Raw genomic sequence first — 19,320 nt, 5'->3', positions numbered from 1 at the left:
ATTCTTCCAATCCAAGAACATGGTATATCTCTCCATTTGTTGGTGTCACCTTTAATTTCTTTCATCAGTGTCTTACAGTTTTCTGCATACATGTCTTTTGTCTCCCTAGGTAGGTTTATTCCTAGGTATATTACTCTTTTTGTTGCAGTGGTAAGTGGGAGTGTTTCCTTAATTTCTCTTTCAGATTTTTCATCATTAATGTATAGGAATGCAAGAGATTTCTGTGCATTAATTTTGTATCCTGCAACTTTACCAGATTCATTGATTAGCTATAGTAATTTTCCGGTACCATCTTTAGGATTCTCTATGTATAGTATCATATCATCTGCAAACAGTGACAGTTTTACTTCTTCTTTTCCAATTTGTATTCCTTTTATCTCTTTTTCTTCTCTGATTGCCATGGCTAGGACTTCCAAAACTATGTTGAATAATAGTGGCAAGAGTGGACATCCTTATCTTGTTCCTGATCTTAGAGGAAATGGTTTCAGTTTTTCACCATTGAGGATGATGTTGACTGTGGGTTTGTCATATATGGCCTTTATTATGTTGAGGTAGGTCCCCTCTATGCCCACTTCCTGGAGAGCTTTTATCATAAATGGGTGTTGAATTTTGTCAAAAGCTTTTTCTGCATCTATTGAGACGATCATATGGTTTTTCTTCTTCAATTTGTTAATATGGTGTATCACATTGATTGATTTGCATATACTGAAGAATCCTTCCATCCCTGCGATAAAACCCACTTGATCATGGTGTATGATCCTTTTAATGTGTTGTATTCTGTTTGCTCGTATTCTGTTGAGGATTTTTGCATCTATATTCATCAGTGACATTGGTCTGTAATTTTCTTTTTTTGTAGTATGTTTGTCTGGTTTTGGTATCAGGCTGATGGTGGCCTCATAGAATGAGTTTGGGAGTGTTCCTTCCTGTGCAATTTTTTTGGAAGAGTTTGAGAAGGATGGGTGTTAGTGCTTCTGGCAATGTTTGATAGAATTCACCTGTGAAGCCTTCTGGTCCTGGACTTTTGTTTGTTGGAAGATTTTTAATCACAGTTTCAATTTCATTACCTGTGATTGGTCTGTTCATATTTTAGATTTCTTCCTGGTTTAGTCTTGCAAGGTTGTACCTTTCTAAGAGTTTTTCCATTTCTTCCAGGTTGTCCATTTTATTGGAATAGAGTTGCTTGTAGTAGTCTCTTAGGATGATTTGTATTTCTGTGGTGTCTGTTGTAACTTCTCATGTTTCATTTCTAATTTTATTGATTTGAGTCCTCTGCCTCTGTTTCTTGATGAGTTTGGTTAATGGTTTATCAATTTTGTTTATCTTCTCAAAGAAGCAGCTTTTAGTTTTATTGATCTTTGCTATTGTTTTCTTTGTTTTTGTTCCATTTATTTCTGCTGTGATCTTTATGATTTCTTTCCTTCTGATAACTGTGGGTTTTGTTTGGGTCTTCTTTCTCTAGTTCCTTTAGGTGTAAGGTTAGATTATTAATTTGAGATTTTTCTTGTTTCTTGAGGTAGGCTTGTATAGCTATAAACTTCCATCTTAGAACTGCTTTTGGTGCATCCCATAGGTTTTGGATTGTCGTGATTTCATTGTCATTTGTCTCTAGGTATTTTTTGATTTCCTCTGTGATCTCTTGGTTATTTAGTAACGTATTGTTTAGCCTCCATGTGTTTGTGTTTTTTACATTTATTTCCTTGTAATTGATTTCTAATCTCATAGCATTGTGGTCAGAAAAGATGCTTGATATGTATTCAGTTTTCTTAAGTTTACTGAGGCTTGATTTGTGACCCAAGGTGTGATCTATCCTGGAGAATGTTCTGTGTGCACTCGAGAAGAAAGTGTAATGTGCTGTTTTTGGATGGAATGTCATATAAATATCAATCAAATCTATCTGGTCTATTTTGTCATTTAAAGCTTGTGTTTCCTTATTCATTTTCTGTTTGGATGATCTGTCCATTGGTGTAAGTGGGGTGTTAAAGTCCCCTATATTATTCTGTTACTGTCAATTTCCTCTTTATAGCTGTTAGCACTTGCCTCTGAATTGAGGTGCTCCTATATTGGGTGCATATATATTTATAATTGTTATTTCTTTTTCTTGGATTGATCCCTTGATCAATTATGTGATATCCTTCCTTGTCTCTTGTAACATTCTTTTTTTAAAGTCTATTTTATCTGATATTAGTATTGTTACTCCAGCTTTTACTGATTTCCATTTGCATGGAATATGTTTTTCCATCCCCTCACTTTCAGTCTGTATGTGTCCCTAGGTCTGAAGTGAGTCTCATGTAGCCAGCATATATATGGGTCTTTTTTTCGTATCCATTCATCCAATCTATGTATTTTGGTTGGAGCACTTAATCCATTCACGTTTAAGGTAATTATCGATATGTATGTTCCTATTACCATTTTTTAAATTGTTTTGGGCTTGTTTGTGTTAGGTCCTTTTCTTCTCTTGTGTTTCTCACTTAGAGAAGTTCATTTAGCGTTTGTTTTAGAGCTGGTATGGTGGAACTGTATTCTCTTAGGTATTGCTTGTCTGTAAAGGTTTTGATTTCTCCCTGGAATCTGAATGAGATCCTTGCCGGGTAGAGTAATCTTGGTTGTAGGTTCCTCCCATTTATCCCTTTAAATATGTCATGCCACTTCCTTCTGGCTTGTAGAGTTTCTGCTGAGAAATCAGAGGTTAACCTTATGGGAGTTCCCTTGTATGTTATTTGTCATTTTTCCCTTGCTTCTTTCAATAATTTTTTTTGTCTTTAATTTTTGCCAGTTTGATTAGTATGTGTCTTGGTGTGTTTCTCCTTGTGTTTATCCTGTATGGGACTCTGTGCACTTCCTGGACTTGGGTGGCTATTTCCTTACCCATGTTAGGGAAGTTTTCGACTATAATCTCTTCAAATATTTTCTTGGGTCCTTTCTCTCTCTTCTCCTTCTGGGACCCCCATTATGCAAATGTTGTTGCGTTTAATGTTGTCCCAGAGGTCTCTTAGACTGTCTTCATTTCTTTTCATTCTTTTTCTTTATTCTGTTCTGCAGCAGTAAATTCCACCATTCTGTCTTCCAGGTCACTTATCCATTTTTCTGCCTCAGTTATTCTGCTATTGATTCCTTCTAGTGTAGTTTTCATTTCAGTTATTGTATTGTTCATCTCTGTTTGTTTGTTCTTTAATTCTTCTAGGTCTTTGTTAAACATTTCTTGCATCTTCTCGATCTTTGCCTCCATTGTTTTTCCGAGGTCGTGGATAATCTTCACTATCATTCTGAATTTTTTTCTGGAAGGTTTCCTATCTCCACTTCATTTAGTTGTTTTTCTGGGGTTTTATCTTGTTCCTTCATCAGGTACATAGCCCTCTGCCTTTTCATCTTGTCTATCTTTCTGTGAGTGTGGTTTTTCTTCCACAGGCTGTAGGGCTGTAGTTCTTCTTGATTCTGCTGTCTGCCCTCTGGTGGTTGAGGCTCTCTACGACGCTTGGGCAGGTTTCCTGATGGGAGTGACTGGTGATGGGTAGAGCTGGCTGTTGCTCTGGTGGGCAGAGCTCAGTAAAACTTTAATCCTCTTGTCTGCTGATGGGTGGGTCTGGGTTCCCTCCCTGTTGGTTGTTTGGTCTGAGGTGACCCAACACTGGAGCCTACCTGGGCTCTTTGGTGGGGCTAATGGCAGACTCTGGGAGTGCTCCCACCAAGGAGTACTTCTCAGAACTTCTGTTCCAGTGTCCTTGTCCCCATGGTGAGCCACAGCCACCCCCCACCTCTGCAGGAGACCCTCCAACACTAGCAGGTAGGTCTGGTTCAGTCTCCTATGGGGTCACTGCTCCTTCCTCTGAGTCCCATTGTGTACATTACTTTGTCTGTGCCCTCCAACAGTAGAGTCTCTGTTTCCCCCAGTTCTGTTGAAGTCCTGCAATCAAATCCCACTAGCCTTCAAAGTCTGATTCTCTAGGAATTCCTCCTCCCGTTGTCGGACCCCCAGGTTGGGAAGACTGATGTGGGGCTTAGAACCTGCACTCCAGTGGGTGGACTTCTGTAGTTAAGTTTTCTCCAGTTTGTGAGTCACCCACCCAGCAGTTATGGAGTTTGATTTCACTGTGGTTGTGCCCCTCCTACCGTCTTGTTATGGCTTCTCCTTTGTCTTTGGATGTGGGGTATCTTTTTTGGTGAGTTCCAGCGTCTTCCTGTTGATGATTGTTCAGCAGTTAGTTGTGATTCCAATGCTCTCACAAGAGGGAGTGAGAGCACGTCCTTCTACTCCGTCATCTTGAACCAAATCCCCTATATCGTATTTTAGATTCTACATATAAGTGATATCATATGGTGTTTGTCTTTTTCTTTCTGACTTACTTCGCTTACTATGATAATCTGTGTCCATCCATGTAGCTGCAAATGGCATTATTTCATTCTTTATGGCAAAATAATATTCCATTGTATATATGTCGCAATGGAACATTACTTGGAATATTCCAAGTAATTCCAGTAATACTTGAATGGAATACCATATCATCTTTATCTATTCATCTGTTGATGGACATTTAGGTTGCTCTCATATCTTCACTATCGTAAATAGTGGTGCTATGAACTTTGGGGTGCATATATTTTTGAAACATTTTTTTGGAGATTTGCCCAGCAGTGGAATTGGTAAGTCATATGGTAGTTCTATTTTTAATTTTTTGAGAAACATCCATAGTGCTTTTTGTTGTTACTGCACCAATTTACATTCCCACCCACAAAGTATGAAGGTTCCCTTTTCTCCACATCCTCTTCAACATTTGTTATTTGTATACTTTGTGATGATATACCTGGCAGTTTTGATGTGAAAGGAAACCAAGAAATGGGGCAGTAGCTGGAGGTGGGGAATGATGTGGGCTCATGGAGATTTTTTTTACAGTTTAAGCATGTATTTGTGATTCTGGAATCGTCCAGTCTAGAAGGGCGTGTTCATGATTCAGAGACAGAAGGAACAATTAAAGAGTGAAGTTCCATGCATGCAACAAGGAATTAGATCCAGGACACAGAGGGAAGAACTTGCTTTTGTCTGGATCAGGGTGTCCACCGTGAAGCGTAGGCAGAGGAGGGTGCAGGTGTGGGTGTTCTGCGTATACAGTTTGTCCCAGATCCTTGCATTTTCTCAGTAAATTATTTGAGAGGGTCATCATCTCCTCATTGGAAAGAGTGGGATGAGGGGGGCGACTGGAAGCGGAGTCGAGAACGCGGAGCAGGGCTGGGCCTGATTGGCGTTTATAGTCAAGACAGTGAAGTGAGAACAGGCAGCGTGTGTGTCTTTCTTCTGTGGTGTTGGGGTGCTCAGGTGCAGGCGGAGGGAAGGGTGGGCCAGGCTGGAGTGTGTGTGAGTTTCCAGGCTGACGTGACAGAGGGAGAGGGAAGTGGGGGCCTGGTTGTGGTGTGGTGGTGGAGCCTGGGATCGACCGGCATGGGTGGCAGTAACCATGTAACCGTGACTGATTCAAGGCCCATGTGGAGGATGAAGGTTTACTGGAGATTCTAGAGGCGGAGCCGAAAGAGTCATGTTGGGGATTAGATGTCCACACACTGGTTCACTGGTGACCTGCTCTGGGCCAGGCCTCCCTTGAGGTTCTGGATGAAAGTGGTGAACAGACACCAGCATCTGCTGAAATGGAGCTGACACTCCGTGAGGGGGAGTGGCCCGTGGGCTCGCAGGAGCTCAGGGCCCAGCTCTGGAGGCTGAAGGGAATAGTGGGACAGGGTGGTAGGTGCTGTTTTAGGGAGGGTGGGGGAAGTGACAGTTGAGAAGAGATGTGGGTGAGTGAGAAAGTGTTGGTCATGCAGGTCCCGGGGCAGAGTGCTCTGGTGCGGGAGCGCCGGGTGGTGCCCAGGGAGCTGCAAGAGGCAGCGGGAGGTGGGCCTTGTGTCACAGCCTCAGCCCGAGGGGGACAGGGAGCCCTGAGGGCTGAGTGAACTTGGACGCGGGCCTGGCGCAGGCGGCCCAGCCGGGGGATGGACAGGCCGGGTCCTGCGGGGTGAAGGCAGGACTCACGGTCACGGGTGAGTTACCTCCATGAGCGTCGGTGACGATGATGATGGGGTCGAGGGGAGACCAGGGTGTTGAGTGAGGAGGTGGAGGGCTTAGTGAGGGATGGAAGGGCCAGAAGGAGTGGACGCTGCAGGAATAGGGCCGGCGGGAGTGTCAAGGGCGCTGAGTGTTTGGAGGAGTCACATCGTTTGAAAGTGCTTGTGGAATCAAGAAGTCACCCCCACTCCCTGTCCCTAAGCGTGTGGGATTGGACGTGACATATTCATCCCAGAGGCCTGTGAGAGGAAGGCCTGGGGCATCCGGGCTGTTGTGAAGGCAGGGAGGTGAGGGCAGGGCTCCCAGCCCAGGGCGAGTTTGCCACCAGGGGGACACTCAGGGCTGTTAGAGCTGGAAGTGCTGCCCAAGGGGAAGTGCTCTGGTGAAGGGTGTTCGCCCTCAGGGCACGAAGCTCTGGGGCTGTGCTTCCACGCTGCTCCCCTACCACAGCTCATAAGGTTTTGGCTTGATGAACACATACACGTTCATTCACTCTGGGACACACACACGCGAGATCCTGTCTCCCTGTTTTACGTCGTATACAAGATTGAGTTGTAGGAAAGAACTATTTAGCTTTCTGGCCATTTGCAGAGCTACTGTAAGATGGTCTGCATAAGATGGGTTTACTGTTATGACAATCACTTGAGAACTGAGGGATGTGGTTTCCTAGGTGTGTGGGTCCAGTTAGGTGCAGGCAAACTTAAGTTATGTAGGAAAAGGAGTTCAGTTTCCCCTCAGAAAATGTCCTGGGAGACCTGCAAATGCTCTCTAGTGACCCACAGGAACGGAGAAAACAGAGAGCCTCTTTTGCCCTGCTTTGTCATTCTACGTATGAGAGGTAGATTTTGAATTTAGTTTTATTTTACAAACATAGGAAGAGGCACTAAAATTGCATGGAAACCATCCTGCAGAACTGAACATGTATACGTTTGAAATTTAGATGTGACTGATGTGTAGAGTGAGGGCTGGCCCTGCACAACCCCAAGCTGAGAATGCTTTTTACATTTTTAAAAGTTGTTCAAAACCAAGCCAAACCAAGGAAGAATGTGTAGCAGAGACCTTAGTTGGCCCTTAAAGCCTAAAATATTTTCTATTTGGTCCTTTGCAGTGAAAGTTTGCTGACCCCTGGTCTAGACCAATATTTCATTTCCAGTTCTGACCATGATGTGAATGAGTCTTTATCACAGAATCATAACATTGTATTCATTCAGAATTCCTGAAAGTGTTCATTGGTTCTTCTGTGCTAGTGGACAGGTCTGCAGGATGTATGCTGGCTGTCAGAGAGTTCATGTTATGGTGAGGGGGGTAGACATTAAACAAATAATTAACTAAAGTAATTAATGACAAAGAGGAACTCTGAAGGGAGCCGGGAGAGTGCAGAAGGGGGTCACTGGGAGCTTTTCTGGATACGGGACTTTACTCTAAATTTGAAGATAACCTGCTGATAGAGGAAGGGCCGGAGCAGCGGGAACTGAGTGACTCTGGAGACTTCCTGTTTCCTCCACTGTAAATGATTAGTGCAGAAGCCAGCAAAACCACTCTCTGAAGGATAGTGAGTTGAGAGTCAGACAGATGAGGGGCTGGCCTGCGGCTTTCGGCTCTGGGTGACCAGTGAGAGCAGGCGCCGGGTTACCTCCTCATCGCTCTGCTCTCCCCGCAGCCGGGACTCAGCCACGGGACCAGGTGGGCCTGGGCCGCAGCCAACGCTCTCGTCTCCATGTGCCTCTCTTCTCTTGTCTCTCTTTGGGAAGTAATAGAAACCTCAAGTGTAGACCTACCCTAGAGTGATGTTTCTGAGGCTCATATGAGAAGATGTTGAGTTTCTGTCACTCTCCTCTTCAGGGAGGCATTTTCTGTGGGCCAGCCCTGTCCCCTTCCAGTGGCTGGTGCCTGCCTCCCTGCCCACCCCGTTCCTGCCCCCCGACAGCCACCCCTCAGACTGTGAGGCAGCCACTGACATTTCTTAGCCCAAATGGTGACTACTGGCTGCCTCTTCAGAGAGCCACCGGCCGGTTGACAAAGAGTGGAAGGAGGATTTCCAGTGAAACCCAAAAGGCTGGGTCTTCTTCAGATGGAAGAGGATGTAGGTCCCATCACGTGTCCCATTCTCTTTGGAGGTGGGGAGGTATTGTGGGGATGGGAGAGCGACCCAGATCTGTCCTTTCCCTTGTGGTACCCAGGCCCACCTGCAGAGTATTCCCCGTGCACGGCAAAGCCTTGGCAACAGTGCTACCCCAGCTGTGTTTGTCGGCCCCTCCTCTGGGAGTCTGAGCCAGGACACCTGCCAGTGCACCTGCTTAATGACCGTGTCTCCCCTGCAGGGCGAACTCTGCTGGAGAAGCTGTTCAACCAGCAGGAGAACGGGCCTCCAGAAGAAGCAGAGAAGTTCTGCTCGCGGATCATAGCCATGGGTCTCCTTCTTCCTTTCGGTGACTGCTTCAGGGAGCCGTGTGGTCAGGATGCCCAGTCCAGCTCAGCTCCGTTTGATGTAAGTAGGAGAATTCACAGAACTCAATGGCTGTGAAGCAGATTGCAGTGGAAACAGCAGCTCTGATGTGTGTCTACCCTGTAATTTAAAGACCCGCATGGGATGCAGGCCTTCCTGCCCCTGCCACTCAACAGCTTAGCACATCTGTTTCCTTTATGGCTAGGGTATTCTTAAGTACACTTGCCAAACCTCCTTTTCTTAACAGATGGCCACTCTTGGCAGTTTTCTAGCCTGCTTTAACCAGGGATGGTTTTTAAGTGGCTCTGAGTCGGTATTTCTGACTTAGCTGGTCATGTACATACCTTCAGAAGCAGCTCTGAGGGCAGGGGCTTTGTTCCCAGAAGGCAGCAGGTTTATGCGGGCTTTGGAGCACTATTCCTGTGAGTTCATGGCTCATCCAGGTACTAATTGTTGACACGAAGCAGCAGCGTCTGCTTCCTCCCCAGCTCCCACTCACCAAGAGGGTTAATACTTCAGAACAGTCATTCTCAAGCTGTTTGATAACTCATACCAAATAACAGCACAGCTGGGTTGTTGCTTCCAAACCAGAGTATTGCTCATCTTTCTCATGTACGTGGTACGTGTGCGACCCTGGGGGTTGTAATGAGCAGACTTTTTCATGAGGAAAGTGGAGTCTGCTTGGCTCCCCGTGTGGAGCTCGGAGTGTATGAGGCAGGGTACAGGTCTCATCCTTGTAGGTTGGTTACATCTGTGCCCTGCTTCTGACAGCACTCCTTCTCCTCTGTGTGTGCGCGACTGAAAGAGGGGTTTGAAGATGATGGAAATGAGCCCTGGCTGAGATCAAGAAGTGATAGTAAATAATAAAACGTCCATATACGCCTGTTTTTCTTCTTCCTGTTCTTTACCCATCACAACTGTGGTCTCCCTTCAGTATTAGGAAAATAAACCACATAAAATATTATGAGATCTTCCTGATACTTCTCATGTGGAAGAAGATTCCCTGGGATGTACTGTGACTTGTGAAGCTTCCTTCTTAAGATCAACTGATCTATCTATCTATCTGTCTATCTGTCTATCTATCTATCATCTATCTATCCATCCATCTATCAGTCGTCTATCTGTCTGTCCATCTATCCATTCATGACATTGCAGCTAACCACTGCTCGGTAGATCTTTTTCTTCTATGAGAAAAATTGGATAATTAAATTTTCCCTCCCTTTTCCTTTTTGAAAGGTGTGTTATTACAGGTACAGAACCTGGGGACAGTTGTGAGCTAAGAGCTTTATTGAGCTGTGTTCTAGGAGATACATCAGTTTGCAACTAGGAATTAGAAAAATTATGGGACAGACAGAGGCAAACACTAGCTGTGCCTCACACTTGCTTTTGGATTAAAACTATTCCCAAGTTGACTGCATTTTCTTCCCTTAAAGCTCAGAAATAAAGTCTTATCAGTCAATAAATGTGGAATTGGAGTAAACTGAAAAGAATAGAATAACCCTTTTCCTCCTTTTTAAAAAAATTACTGAACTAGCTGTTTCTTACCTCCTACTTCCTCCATTCTTGTGTTAGACTAGTAACCCCTCCCGGCCTTGTCATTTTGGGGGGCAGCCGGCTATGGCATAGAGAGTGACAAGCAAAATGAATGCAGTCCCTTGATATGGTATGAAATAATTCTCTCAGAGTGGGGAATTTCTTTTGCAAGTTTGTGCGGTTGCATTTTCTCACTTTATTCATTGGCTCTGTGCTACCTTTCTACTTCCATGCCAAACCTAACACAAAACAAGTAGGAAACATTCTTCCAGATACTTAAATGGCAGTTCAACAGCAGAAATGTGCATTTATTGTATGCACAATTGAGGATTTTCTGCAAAGCTCAGAAGAGCTAACAGTACAGGGAGTTATGCAAACTGAGGCATTAGTGAGGGAAGGGGGAGGAATGCACTTTGTGTAGGGAGAGCAGTTTCTGATAATTAGCCTCTCTGCTGGTTGCCAGAAAGTTGCTGCTAGGAGGATTTTTCACCAACAGTTCTCTTGAGGACAGTTGCCCTTTGAGACACCACAGGAATAAGCTCATGACAGGTCCTCTTCCCACCCCTAATTTTGCTCCCTTCCCTGAGAGCATCCCCCTTTATCTCCGTCCACACGGAATTAGAGCCCCAGAGTTTGATCTGGAGATCTTTTTCATGCAGTTTATGGATTGGCCTACTTCAGTCAACCCTCTTGATTCAGTTCCATGTTATTTTATACATTTTTAGGGCCTAACATTTTGCTTTAGAGATGCTATAGAAAATGTGAAAGAATTTCACATTTTCTCTCACATTTTACCTTGGTTAAAACTTCAAGAATACTGAAAAGCAAATAGTTTTGAGTGATAATGTTCATTCATTCATTCACAAATGTTTACTGACTGCACTCTCTATGCCAGGCAGTGTTCTAGGCTCCAGAGATGTATTAGTGAGCAAGAGAACTAAGATTCCGGTTCTCCGTATTTACATCCTGTTCACAGTGGAGCCAACGGAGAAAACACAAACATGTAGTGGAGGTAATGGACTTACATCAGATTCTGATAAGTGCTGTGAAGGAAATGAACCTGTGGAATATGGTCAGTGAAGGGGGGTGGGGAGAGTGTAGAAGGAAGCCCCGCATGTAATGTCAGGAGCCCTGACGGGAGGTCAGAGGGAAGGTCCCCCCAGGAGCCCAGAGGCAAGTGCAAGTGCCCCGGGGTAGCGCAGACACGGCCTGAGGACGGAAAGGACTACAGAGCCAGGACGTTCAGGGTCTTGAAAGCCATGGAAGGATAATGCGTTTTTTTAAGTGGGAGCTTTTAGAGGGTTGTGCAGGGGAAGAGCGTGTTTGTTTTGTGCTGCGCGTGGCTTATGGGACCTGGCCTTGGGTGCTGTTCCAGGGGCTGAAGCAGGAGCTGGAACAGCAGGGGGGCTGCCGCAGGAGCCGAGCGAGAGCCAGTGGAGGAGACAGAGGGGGCGGTGGGTGTGGGAGGGGTCCTGCCCTGCTGGTGGAGCTAATGGGACCTCTGGGGCTTAGACGAGGGGGGCGATGGAAAAGGGAATCAAAGATGCTGGTGCTGGTCAAAGGTGCTGGTCTTAAGTGTCTGGTGTGTGTTTGCGCCGTTTACCGAGGCCGAGAAGATAAGCCAGTTTTAGGAGGAAAGTATTGTAAGGACAGAACCGGTGTTCATTATGTACTTTTCTTGAATAAAATTCTGTTTATTTAGAAAACTAATAACCTAGCGTATCACCTTTTGAACAATAGGTTTTGCTTTCTGCTGAGTGGAACGTCATTGACTTAAGGCCGTGACACTTAACCTTTCTTCAGCCACTGAAAAGGGCTGACAGCCCTTTTCATAGTCACATTTTCTCAAATCAGAAAGAAAGATTGAGCTCCTTTAATAGCCCAGTAGCATTGCCATTATCCTCACCTTTGCTTTTTGCTTTGTTTGTTTCTTTGTGTTTTATATCTCAAATAAAATTCTAATCTAGAGCAATTCTGAAGATAGCAAGGGAAAATATAGGAATAATCCTCCTGCCTGCAGCTTGGTAACATGTGTTGTTGAGTTGTGGATTGTATTCTTTGTGGTCTGAGGAGAGACTTTCTTCTTTTGGAACCTGTTTTACTCATCTGTCAGGTGCGAGGGAAACTCTCTCTTGAAATATTTAGCGTGGTTTCTAAATCCTTAGAAATAGCAAAGCATTCACTATTGTGACACACCACATACTTGAAGTTTTGGGCCACGGCCCTGCTACCTGTGGACAAGGCATCTCAGCCTGCTGCCCACCACAGACCCTGGCTCATTGCCCCTTAGGTGTGGACGGAGGTCATTTTGCCAGAGTACGTTCAGGATATGGTCCCTTAAGACTCCTTCTCCTTAGAATGCCTTTATTCAAATTGAGACCCTTTTTCTGGGTCATATTCATCAGCAGCTGTTTTCAGCAAACCACAATTATCTTACGTAATTGTTGATTATCCATTAGCAAGCTCTTCTAGGATTTCTCCAGTCATAACTATGTCAGGTATCATATAATCTCTTTACATGACAAAAAAAAAGCAAGTATACATGGCCCAAGGATTTTGGCAGGATTATATGGTTTTATCTACCTAATCCTTTAAAACAGATCTTAAACGTCTTTCTAGTAGAATATTTTTGGATGGGCTGTTTTGGGTTTGGCAGATCTGCTGATTTTGGTAAATATGTAGTGATCCCCATATTTTCCACATGGGTGAAAGCCTTTGGTGTGTGTATACGGACATAGGTTTGGAGGAGTATATTCTTGAGGCAAGAATTACAGAGAAGGGAGACGTGAAAATCCAGGCCAGAAAGGAATAAGAGAAACGTGATCTTGAACCTGTTGAAAAATGTCATAAATCAAAACCAAGAGCAGCCACTTCCAGAAACCGAATGAAATGCAATCTCCTCACTGTCATCTGTAGCCAAAATGGAGACTTCAGTGACAAACAGAAATGATCATTTGTATTTAAATTCTTTTTTTTTCAGAGCAAGAAGAATACTTAGATGCTGTTTAGTCAAACCCACACGAATATTTTCCTGAGAAGCAATAAAAGCTATGACAATGTCTTTTAACTCTGAGAGAGCATGTGTGTATATAAAGCTGTATTTTTACTTTTGAAACATTACATACAGTATTAACTCTCAGAAGTTGCTTCATTTGAAATGTGGTATTAAAATTATACTTAATTTTTAGCCCAGCTTTTAAAATTATTTTAGCTGAAATATTTATTTTCCCTGCAGACTTCTCTCTAATGTCAGCATAGAAGTCAGTAGTAAAATGGAAGATTTTATTTTCTGAATTCATTTAGTAGCCATGTTTTATATCTGTTCCGTTACCTAGGTGATCACTGCATAATCGATTATAAGCAGGGTAACAAGAGTAGATTGAATCTGTAATGCTTTCTCAGTTTTACTCACACAGTTTTTTTTTTTAATTTGAAGGACTTAGAAATGTCTAAAGCACCACCTTCCCATGGTGACGAGAGCAGAAGGGCTGGGAGACCAGCAGCGGCCCTGCCCCTCGCCTGCTGCCCGCTTTCAGTCCCTCCCTGTGTGGTGCCCCCACCCTTGTTTAGCTGGTGTTGATTTCTGGTGTTTTAGGCTTGCTGATGCAGTTATCCACATTACTGTCACTTTCTGGGTGTCCCTATTCCTCCCGGTGTGGTTCCCGTTGCTGTCCTAGTTCCCTGTGGTCATTGGCTTTGAACATGAAACAGTAAGCTTTCTGATGTGTCGTCGTTCCGCCAACACCGGGTTCTGTCTCCGGCCACCCCGCCAGTTGTTAGCTCCTCTGCTGACCCCTCCAGCTGGTCCACGCCGGGACTGTGCCAGCTTCCAGCAGGTGCACTTTCATCCTTAGGGCATATTTTTATGGTTACTGTCTTATCTGTAAGTTTTTTCTAAAAGTTGAAGAAGATATGCATATTGTAAATATTGCCCAGATGAGGCAGTTCTGTGCTCTGATTTCATTTCCTTCTCAACATCCCAATATCACAGTACCTAGGACACTCAAACCAGGATGTGCCTGGGGTCAAGTTCAAACGGATTCTGTTATTTCAGTAAACAGTCACTTGCTCAGAAGTATCCCATATTTAGTTTAGTTTTCATTTGTTTTATCCCTTTCTTATACAGGGAGCCTCCATCCAGTGCAACAAAATTTTGTATTGTCTTTTTTCTTCTTCTCTGTTCTTTCTTTTTCTTTTCTTTTCCTTTTGCTTTTCTTTCCTTCCCTTTCTTTTCTTTCCGATTGGGAGGAGACACATGTAACTTTCTTTGCTTTTTTCTTCTCTATTCTCAGTATCTTGGAGTTTTTACTTCATTCTTACTGTTTAATGACATTCTTTTGTTACCGAGCCCAAGCTCCTTCTGCACTGCGAACGACAGATCAGTACTTCGGGAGATGAGCTGCTGGATCAAGGAATAACGACTTTAATCTCAAAGCTAGCCCAACGAGAAATTGGCAGATCAGTGCCTCAGAAAGCCATCTTCCCTCCTTCCAATTGGGGCTCCTTTTATACAGAATGGGGAGGGGCCCACTGTGGGGCAGCCAATGGCTGAGCGGGCCCGCTGTTACCCGGAGTAGGAAGGTGCGATGCCAGCCAGCGCCCGGGATTGAAGAAGTACTGGCTCTCCCAGCAGCGTCGTCCTCCAGCTCTTGATGGAACTAGGCACACAAGCGGGGAGACCGCAGTGGCCACGTGGAGGGGGTTGTTGCCCGTTACTGGGATCGCTGTCTGAGGCGCTGGCACCTAGGTCTCAGCCCGGCACTGGCTTCACCAGTCAGTTCGTGACCGCTGAGGTGGCCCGGGAGCTAGTGTCCCCGGAGCGGAACTCCCTCCTGCCTGCTTGCACAGTGGGTGGGCGCAGGCGCGGGGCCAGGCTGATAGGCTAGGCCCTGCCCGAGCATGCAGAAGTGCGGTGGAGTGGCCCCTGCGCCAACCACCCGGCCAGCGCCAGGGAAGGAGGAGGGAAGGGCCCATCACGCTTGGGGTTCGGGCTGGGGAGGCCGCTATGACACTTTGAATTCTCCTTAAGACGCAGTAGTCTTAAGCAGTATGTGGTCTGAATGTGTGTGTGTCCCACATTCACATCCAGGGATACTTAATGTGATGGTGTTAGGGTGGGGCCTTTGGGAGGTGCTGAGGTCATTAGGTGGAGCCCCAATGATGGGTTAGCATCTTATGAATGAGACCCCGTCACCCCTTGCACCGTGTGAGGACTCAGGGAGAAGGCACCAGATGTGACGCAGGAAGATGCTGTGGCCCGAATATGCTGGCACCTTGATCTTGGACTTCTAGTCTCCAGAACTATGTAAAAGAAAGGTCTGTTGTTCTAAGGCACCCAAAGTGTGGTTTTGTTAAAGCAGCCCCGAATGATCTACGATAACTGCGGATTTCCTCTTCTAATTTATTTGTTTACTGAGGTATAGTTGATGTATAGAATTATATAAATTTCAGGTGTAACAACATAGTGATTCACAATTTTTTTTTTTTCTTTTTTTGCCATATACGGGCCTCACTGCTGTGGCCTCTCCCGTTGCGGAGCATAGGCTCCGGACGCGCAGGCTCAGCGGCCATGGCTCACGAGCCCAGCCGCTCCGCGGCATGTGGGATCCTCCCGGACCGGGGCACGAACCCGTGTCCCCTGCATCAGCAGGCGGACTCTCAACCACTGCACCACCCGGGAAGCCCAGATTCACAATTTTTTAAGGTTATATTCCATTTATAGTTATTATAAAATATAGGCAATATTCCCTGTGTGGTACCATGTATCTTATTTATTTTAGATATACCATGTATATCTAAATATATAAATATAAAGATATACCATGTATCTTATTTATTATAAAGATATACCATGTATCTTATATATAAATTTTTATATATTTTATTTATTTTATAAATTTATATATTTGTTATTTATATATAAAGATATACCATGTATCTTATTTATTTTATACATAGATCTCTTTTAATTTAGATCAGGGTCTTGATATGCAGTTATGATTTACATTTCTTTCACCTCCTCCCCTTTCTCTTGCCCTGCCCACCCCTAGTTACAAGGGCCACACACATTAAAAGAAAGCCTCTATTCTCAACTGACTTACATTGACTTAAATAAGACGTGAAAACAAATTATTGGAGTTTAGTGGTTGAAATGGGCTCTAGTCAGGCTGTCCTGGATTTGAGCCCTGGATTTTCCACTTTACTGTGCAAACTAAGGAAAATGGCTTAATTTCTCAAAGTTTGTCACTTCTGTAAAATGAGGAGTGATATAGTAGTTTCTGCGTAAGAAGAAAGCATGAACACAAGTAAAACTTTTTGCACAGTATGGGGTGTACAGTGAGTGTTGGATGTGTGCAGTGTTATTGTATTTGGGGTCCCAGTGGAGACATGCACAGTAGGGGGAGCAAAAAGGGAGGGTTGACTGAGTCCCCTTGTAGTTCGGGAGGTAGTACTTGGGGAAGGGCCTGAGGGTCCACGAGGAGTTGACTGCGGGGACCGGCTACAAAAGGAGTGTTTGTGCTCGCCATGGAGATGCAAGTGACCATGGAGTACAAGTGGTTCTGGATTGTAAACTGGGAGACTGAAGGGTGGAAAGGAGGCCAGACGTGTAAACAAGGACATTTATGTCATCCGGGTGATGCTTTTAAATAATTTTGCATAGTTAAACCATAAACAGATTGGCATTTATAGAAGAAAAATTATTTTGGTGGCAGAATGGTGGAGTATGGATTGAAGAAATTTAAAATTAGGGTCTGGGTGGTGGGTAAAAGTGACTAAACTGAAACAGGGGCAGTGGGGAAGGAAAGAGACAGATGTGGGGAATATTCAGGTTTTACCATTGTCAGGACTTGACGTTTGATTGGATGCTTTCCTTGGTTTCTGATTCACACCTGTGGGTGGAGGGTGATTCTCAGAATGTGAAAGCGAGAACAAGTTTCAGGCAAGACGGTCATTTTCGTTTGGACATCTAGAATTCACGACTCCTTGGGACATTGTGGTGACAATTCTGGAGGACAGAGGAGCTGGGGTTACTAGCATAGGCCATGAGTTATGTGCTAAAAAGGTAAGTGAATAAACCTCGTAAGTCAAGATACAGTGGAGAGAAGTACATTGGGGTAAAATTCTTACGGACAGTGAAGAGCAGGTGTAGAGAGACTAGAGGGAATGGATTCGCGGGAGGCTTGACTGAAGGAGATCCTTTAAGACCTGAGGGGCGGAGCTGGTCTCCTGATTCTGAAGTCCAGTCTGTGGAGTGATTAGACCTGAGGGGCTCAGGTGTTGGCTGAGGCTTGATGCCTCCCAGGATGGTGAAGGACGTTCTGAGAAGTAGGTGTGGGGTTGTGGGACAGGGAGAGGAAGGCGGGGCCATGAGAGGAAGGTGGGACCTTGAGAGGTAGGTGGATCTGTGGGATGAAGGCGGGGCATCAAGAGGTAGGCGGGGCCTTGAGAGTTGGGAGGGGCCAAGGAGGCAGGCCAGGGTCCCCGCTGAGGGGGTCGATGATGACACTGCCAGGTGAATGGGGCTTCAGAGGTGGACAGGAGTTTGCACAGGGTGGGCCTGGAACATTCTCTAGATGATTCTGGAGGCCTAGGTTGTGCGGCCACGTTGTATTAGAGGAATCAGGAAAGTCACCTTTCAGCTCAGCTGTCACTTGCTTGGCTTTCACATCCACCTTGTCAGTTACCGTCTTGGGTCTTCAGTCCCAGCTCTTCGCTCCAGCCTGTGGTTCTCAGTTCAGGGCCACGGTCCTTCCAGCGTGGGATTGGCAATGTCTGAGGATATTTGGTCGCCACAGTGGGGGAGGGGTGCAGCTGGCATCTAATGGTGGAGGCCAGGGATGCTGCCCAGCACTTTACAAGACCCCTCCCCCAACAGAGAGTGTCCAGTACAATGCCAGCAGTTGAGAAACCATGTGATGACATTTGACCGTATCATATTCCTACGTAAAGCCTTTTTAGTTGTTTTTCTGTCCGAATGAAGCCCAGATTCCTTGGACCTCCATGACCTGCCTGCTTCTCCAGCTCGTGACCCACCTCCCTTTCTGTTTCTCCAAACCCTGTCCTTCACCTCCTGAAGTGCTTCTCAGTTTCCCCGACTGTCCATGGAGCTGGATGAGAGCTCCTGCTTCTGCTCCTGAACTGTTACTTCCTAGTTTAGTTCACTCTCTGTCAGAGAATGCTCTTCAGAGTTAGATGTCACTCCTCAGACACCTTCCTTCACCACCAAAGTCTGTATTTTCTGTCTCAAAGAACCTTACATGTGTCATAATAGGCTACACACTCTGCATGCCCCAATGCACATTAAATCTTCCGTGGAGGTGTCTTCGTGATGGTGCAATGCTGCATCCCTGTGCTTACTGTAGAAACACAGATGTACAGTGAACGCAGGGATCTGATGTCCCCAGAGTGGTCAGAGCAGACTCTAGTCCCAGACTGTGGATTCTGGTCCATCTCCTTCACTTACTGAAGAGGTTGGAACAGGTACCCAAGGTCATAGGCTAAAAATTTTCGTGTATAATAATAGTACCTACCTCTGGGGACAATCTTGAATATTAAATGAGATTAACTGATAAAGCATTTACCATAGCACCTGGCATGTAATAAGTGCCCAGTAAATACTAGTGTTTACTATTTTTATTTTATTTCAAGTTTCTATCACAGAACTCAGCAGAGCTGTTCAGTAAATATGCTTTGATTTCACGAGGCTGGAGGGAAAGCCACGGTGACTGAGGAAGGGAAGACCTGCAAGATTTTTTTTTTTTTTTTTTGCGGTACGCGGGCCTCTCACTGCTGTGGCCTCTCCTGCTGCGGAGCACAGGCTCTGGACGCGCAGGCTCAGCGGCCATGGCTCACGGGCCCAACCGCTCCGCAGCATGTGGGATCCTCCCGGATCGGGGCTCGAACTCGCATCCCCTGCATCGGCAGGCGGACTACTCAACCACTGCACTACCAGGGAAGCCCTGCAAGATCTATTAAGTGGATTGTTTTGAATGATCAGGAGTTACCTATATTTCATAATCACGTGAACTTGGACAGAAAGAAGGTGGAGGATGGATGGATTTGCTCAGGAATTGCTTGGCTTGGGAACCGACTCTCTATTGGATCTCTGCTTCCAGGATTTTTGTTATTCTTCTTTCTTAATCTACTTGCTACTCTTGATTTTACTGGTGTAATTCCCACCTTCTTCCCACAACCCTCCCTCCCCACATCTTTCTGGAGAGAGTAGGAAAAGCTGTGGGTCAGATACCTGCCAGTTTGTGAAGGTGAGGCCATCATGCCCACTTAGTGGTGTGTT

At 45.2% G+C, this 19,320-nt stretch overlaps 1 protein-coding gene across 1 annotated transcript in view; it reads left to right on the top strand.

Annotated features, from left to right (window-relative positions):
* Nucleotides 1-19,320, top strand: part of FMN2 (formin 2) — a 313,404-nt gene that overhangs the window by 26,530 nt on the left and 267,554 nt on the right. The window contains 1 exon segment of the mRNA XM_027094056.1: nt 8,368-8,534. Within this exon segment, the coding sequence (XP_026949857.1) occupies nt 8,368-8,534 (167 nt within the window).

Source organism: Aethalodelphis obliquidens, unplaced genomic scaffold (genome assembly GCF_003676395.1).
Source record: "Aethalodelphis obliquidens isolate GAN/ISIS:26980383/991018 unplaced genomic scaffold, ASM367639v1 scaffold87, whole genome shotgun sequence".
Classification (NCBI taxonomy): domain Eukaryota; kingdom Metazoa; phylum Chordata; class Mammalia; order Artiodactyla; family Delphinidae; genus Aethalodelphis; species Aethalodelphis obliquidens.
The sequence above is the reverse complement of the archived record's forward strand: the minus strand, read 5'-3'. Positions and strand labels throughout refer to the sequence as shown.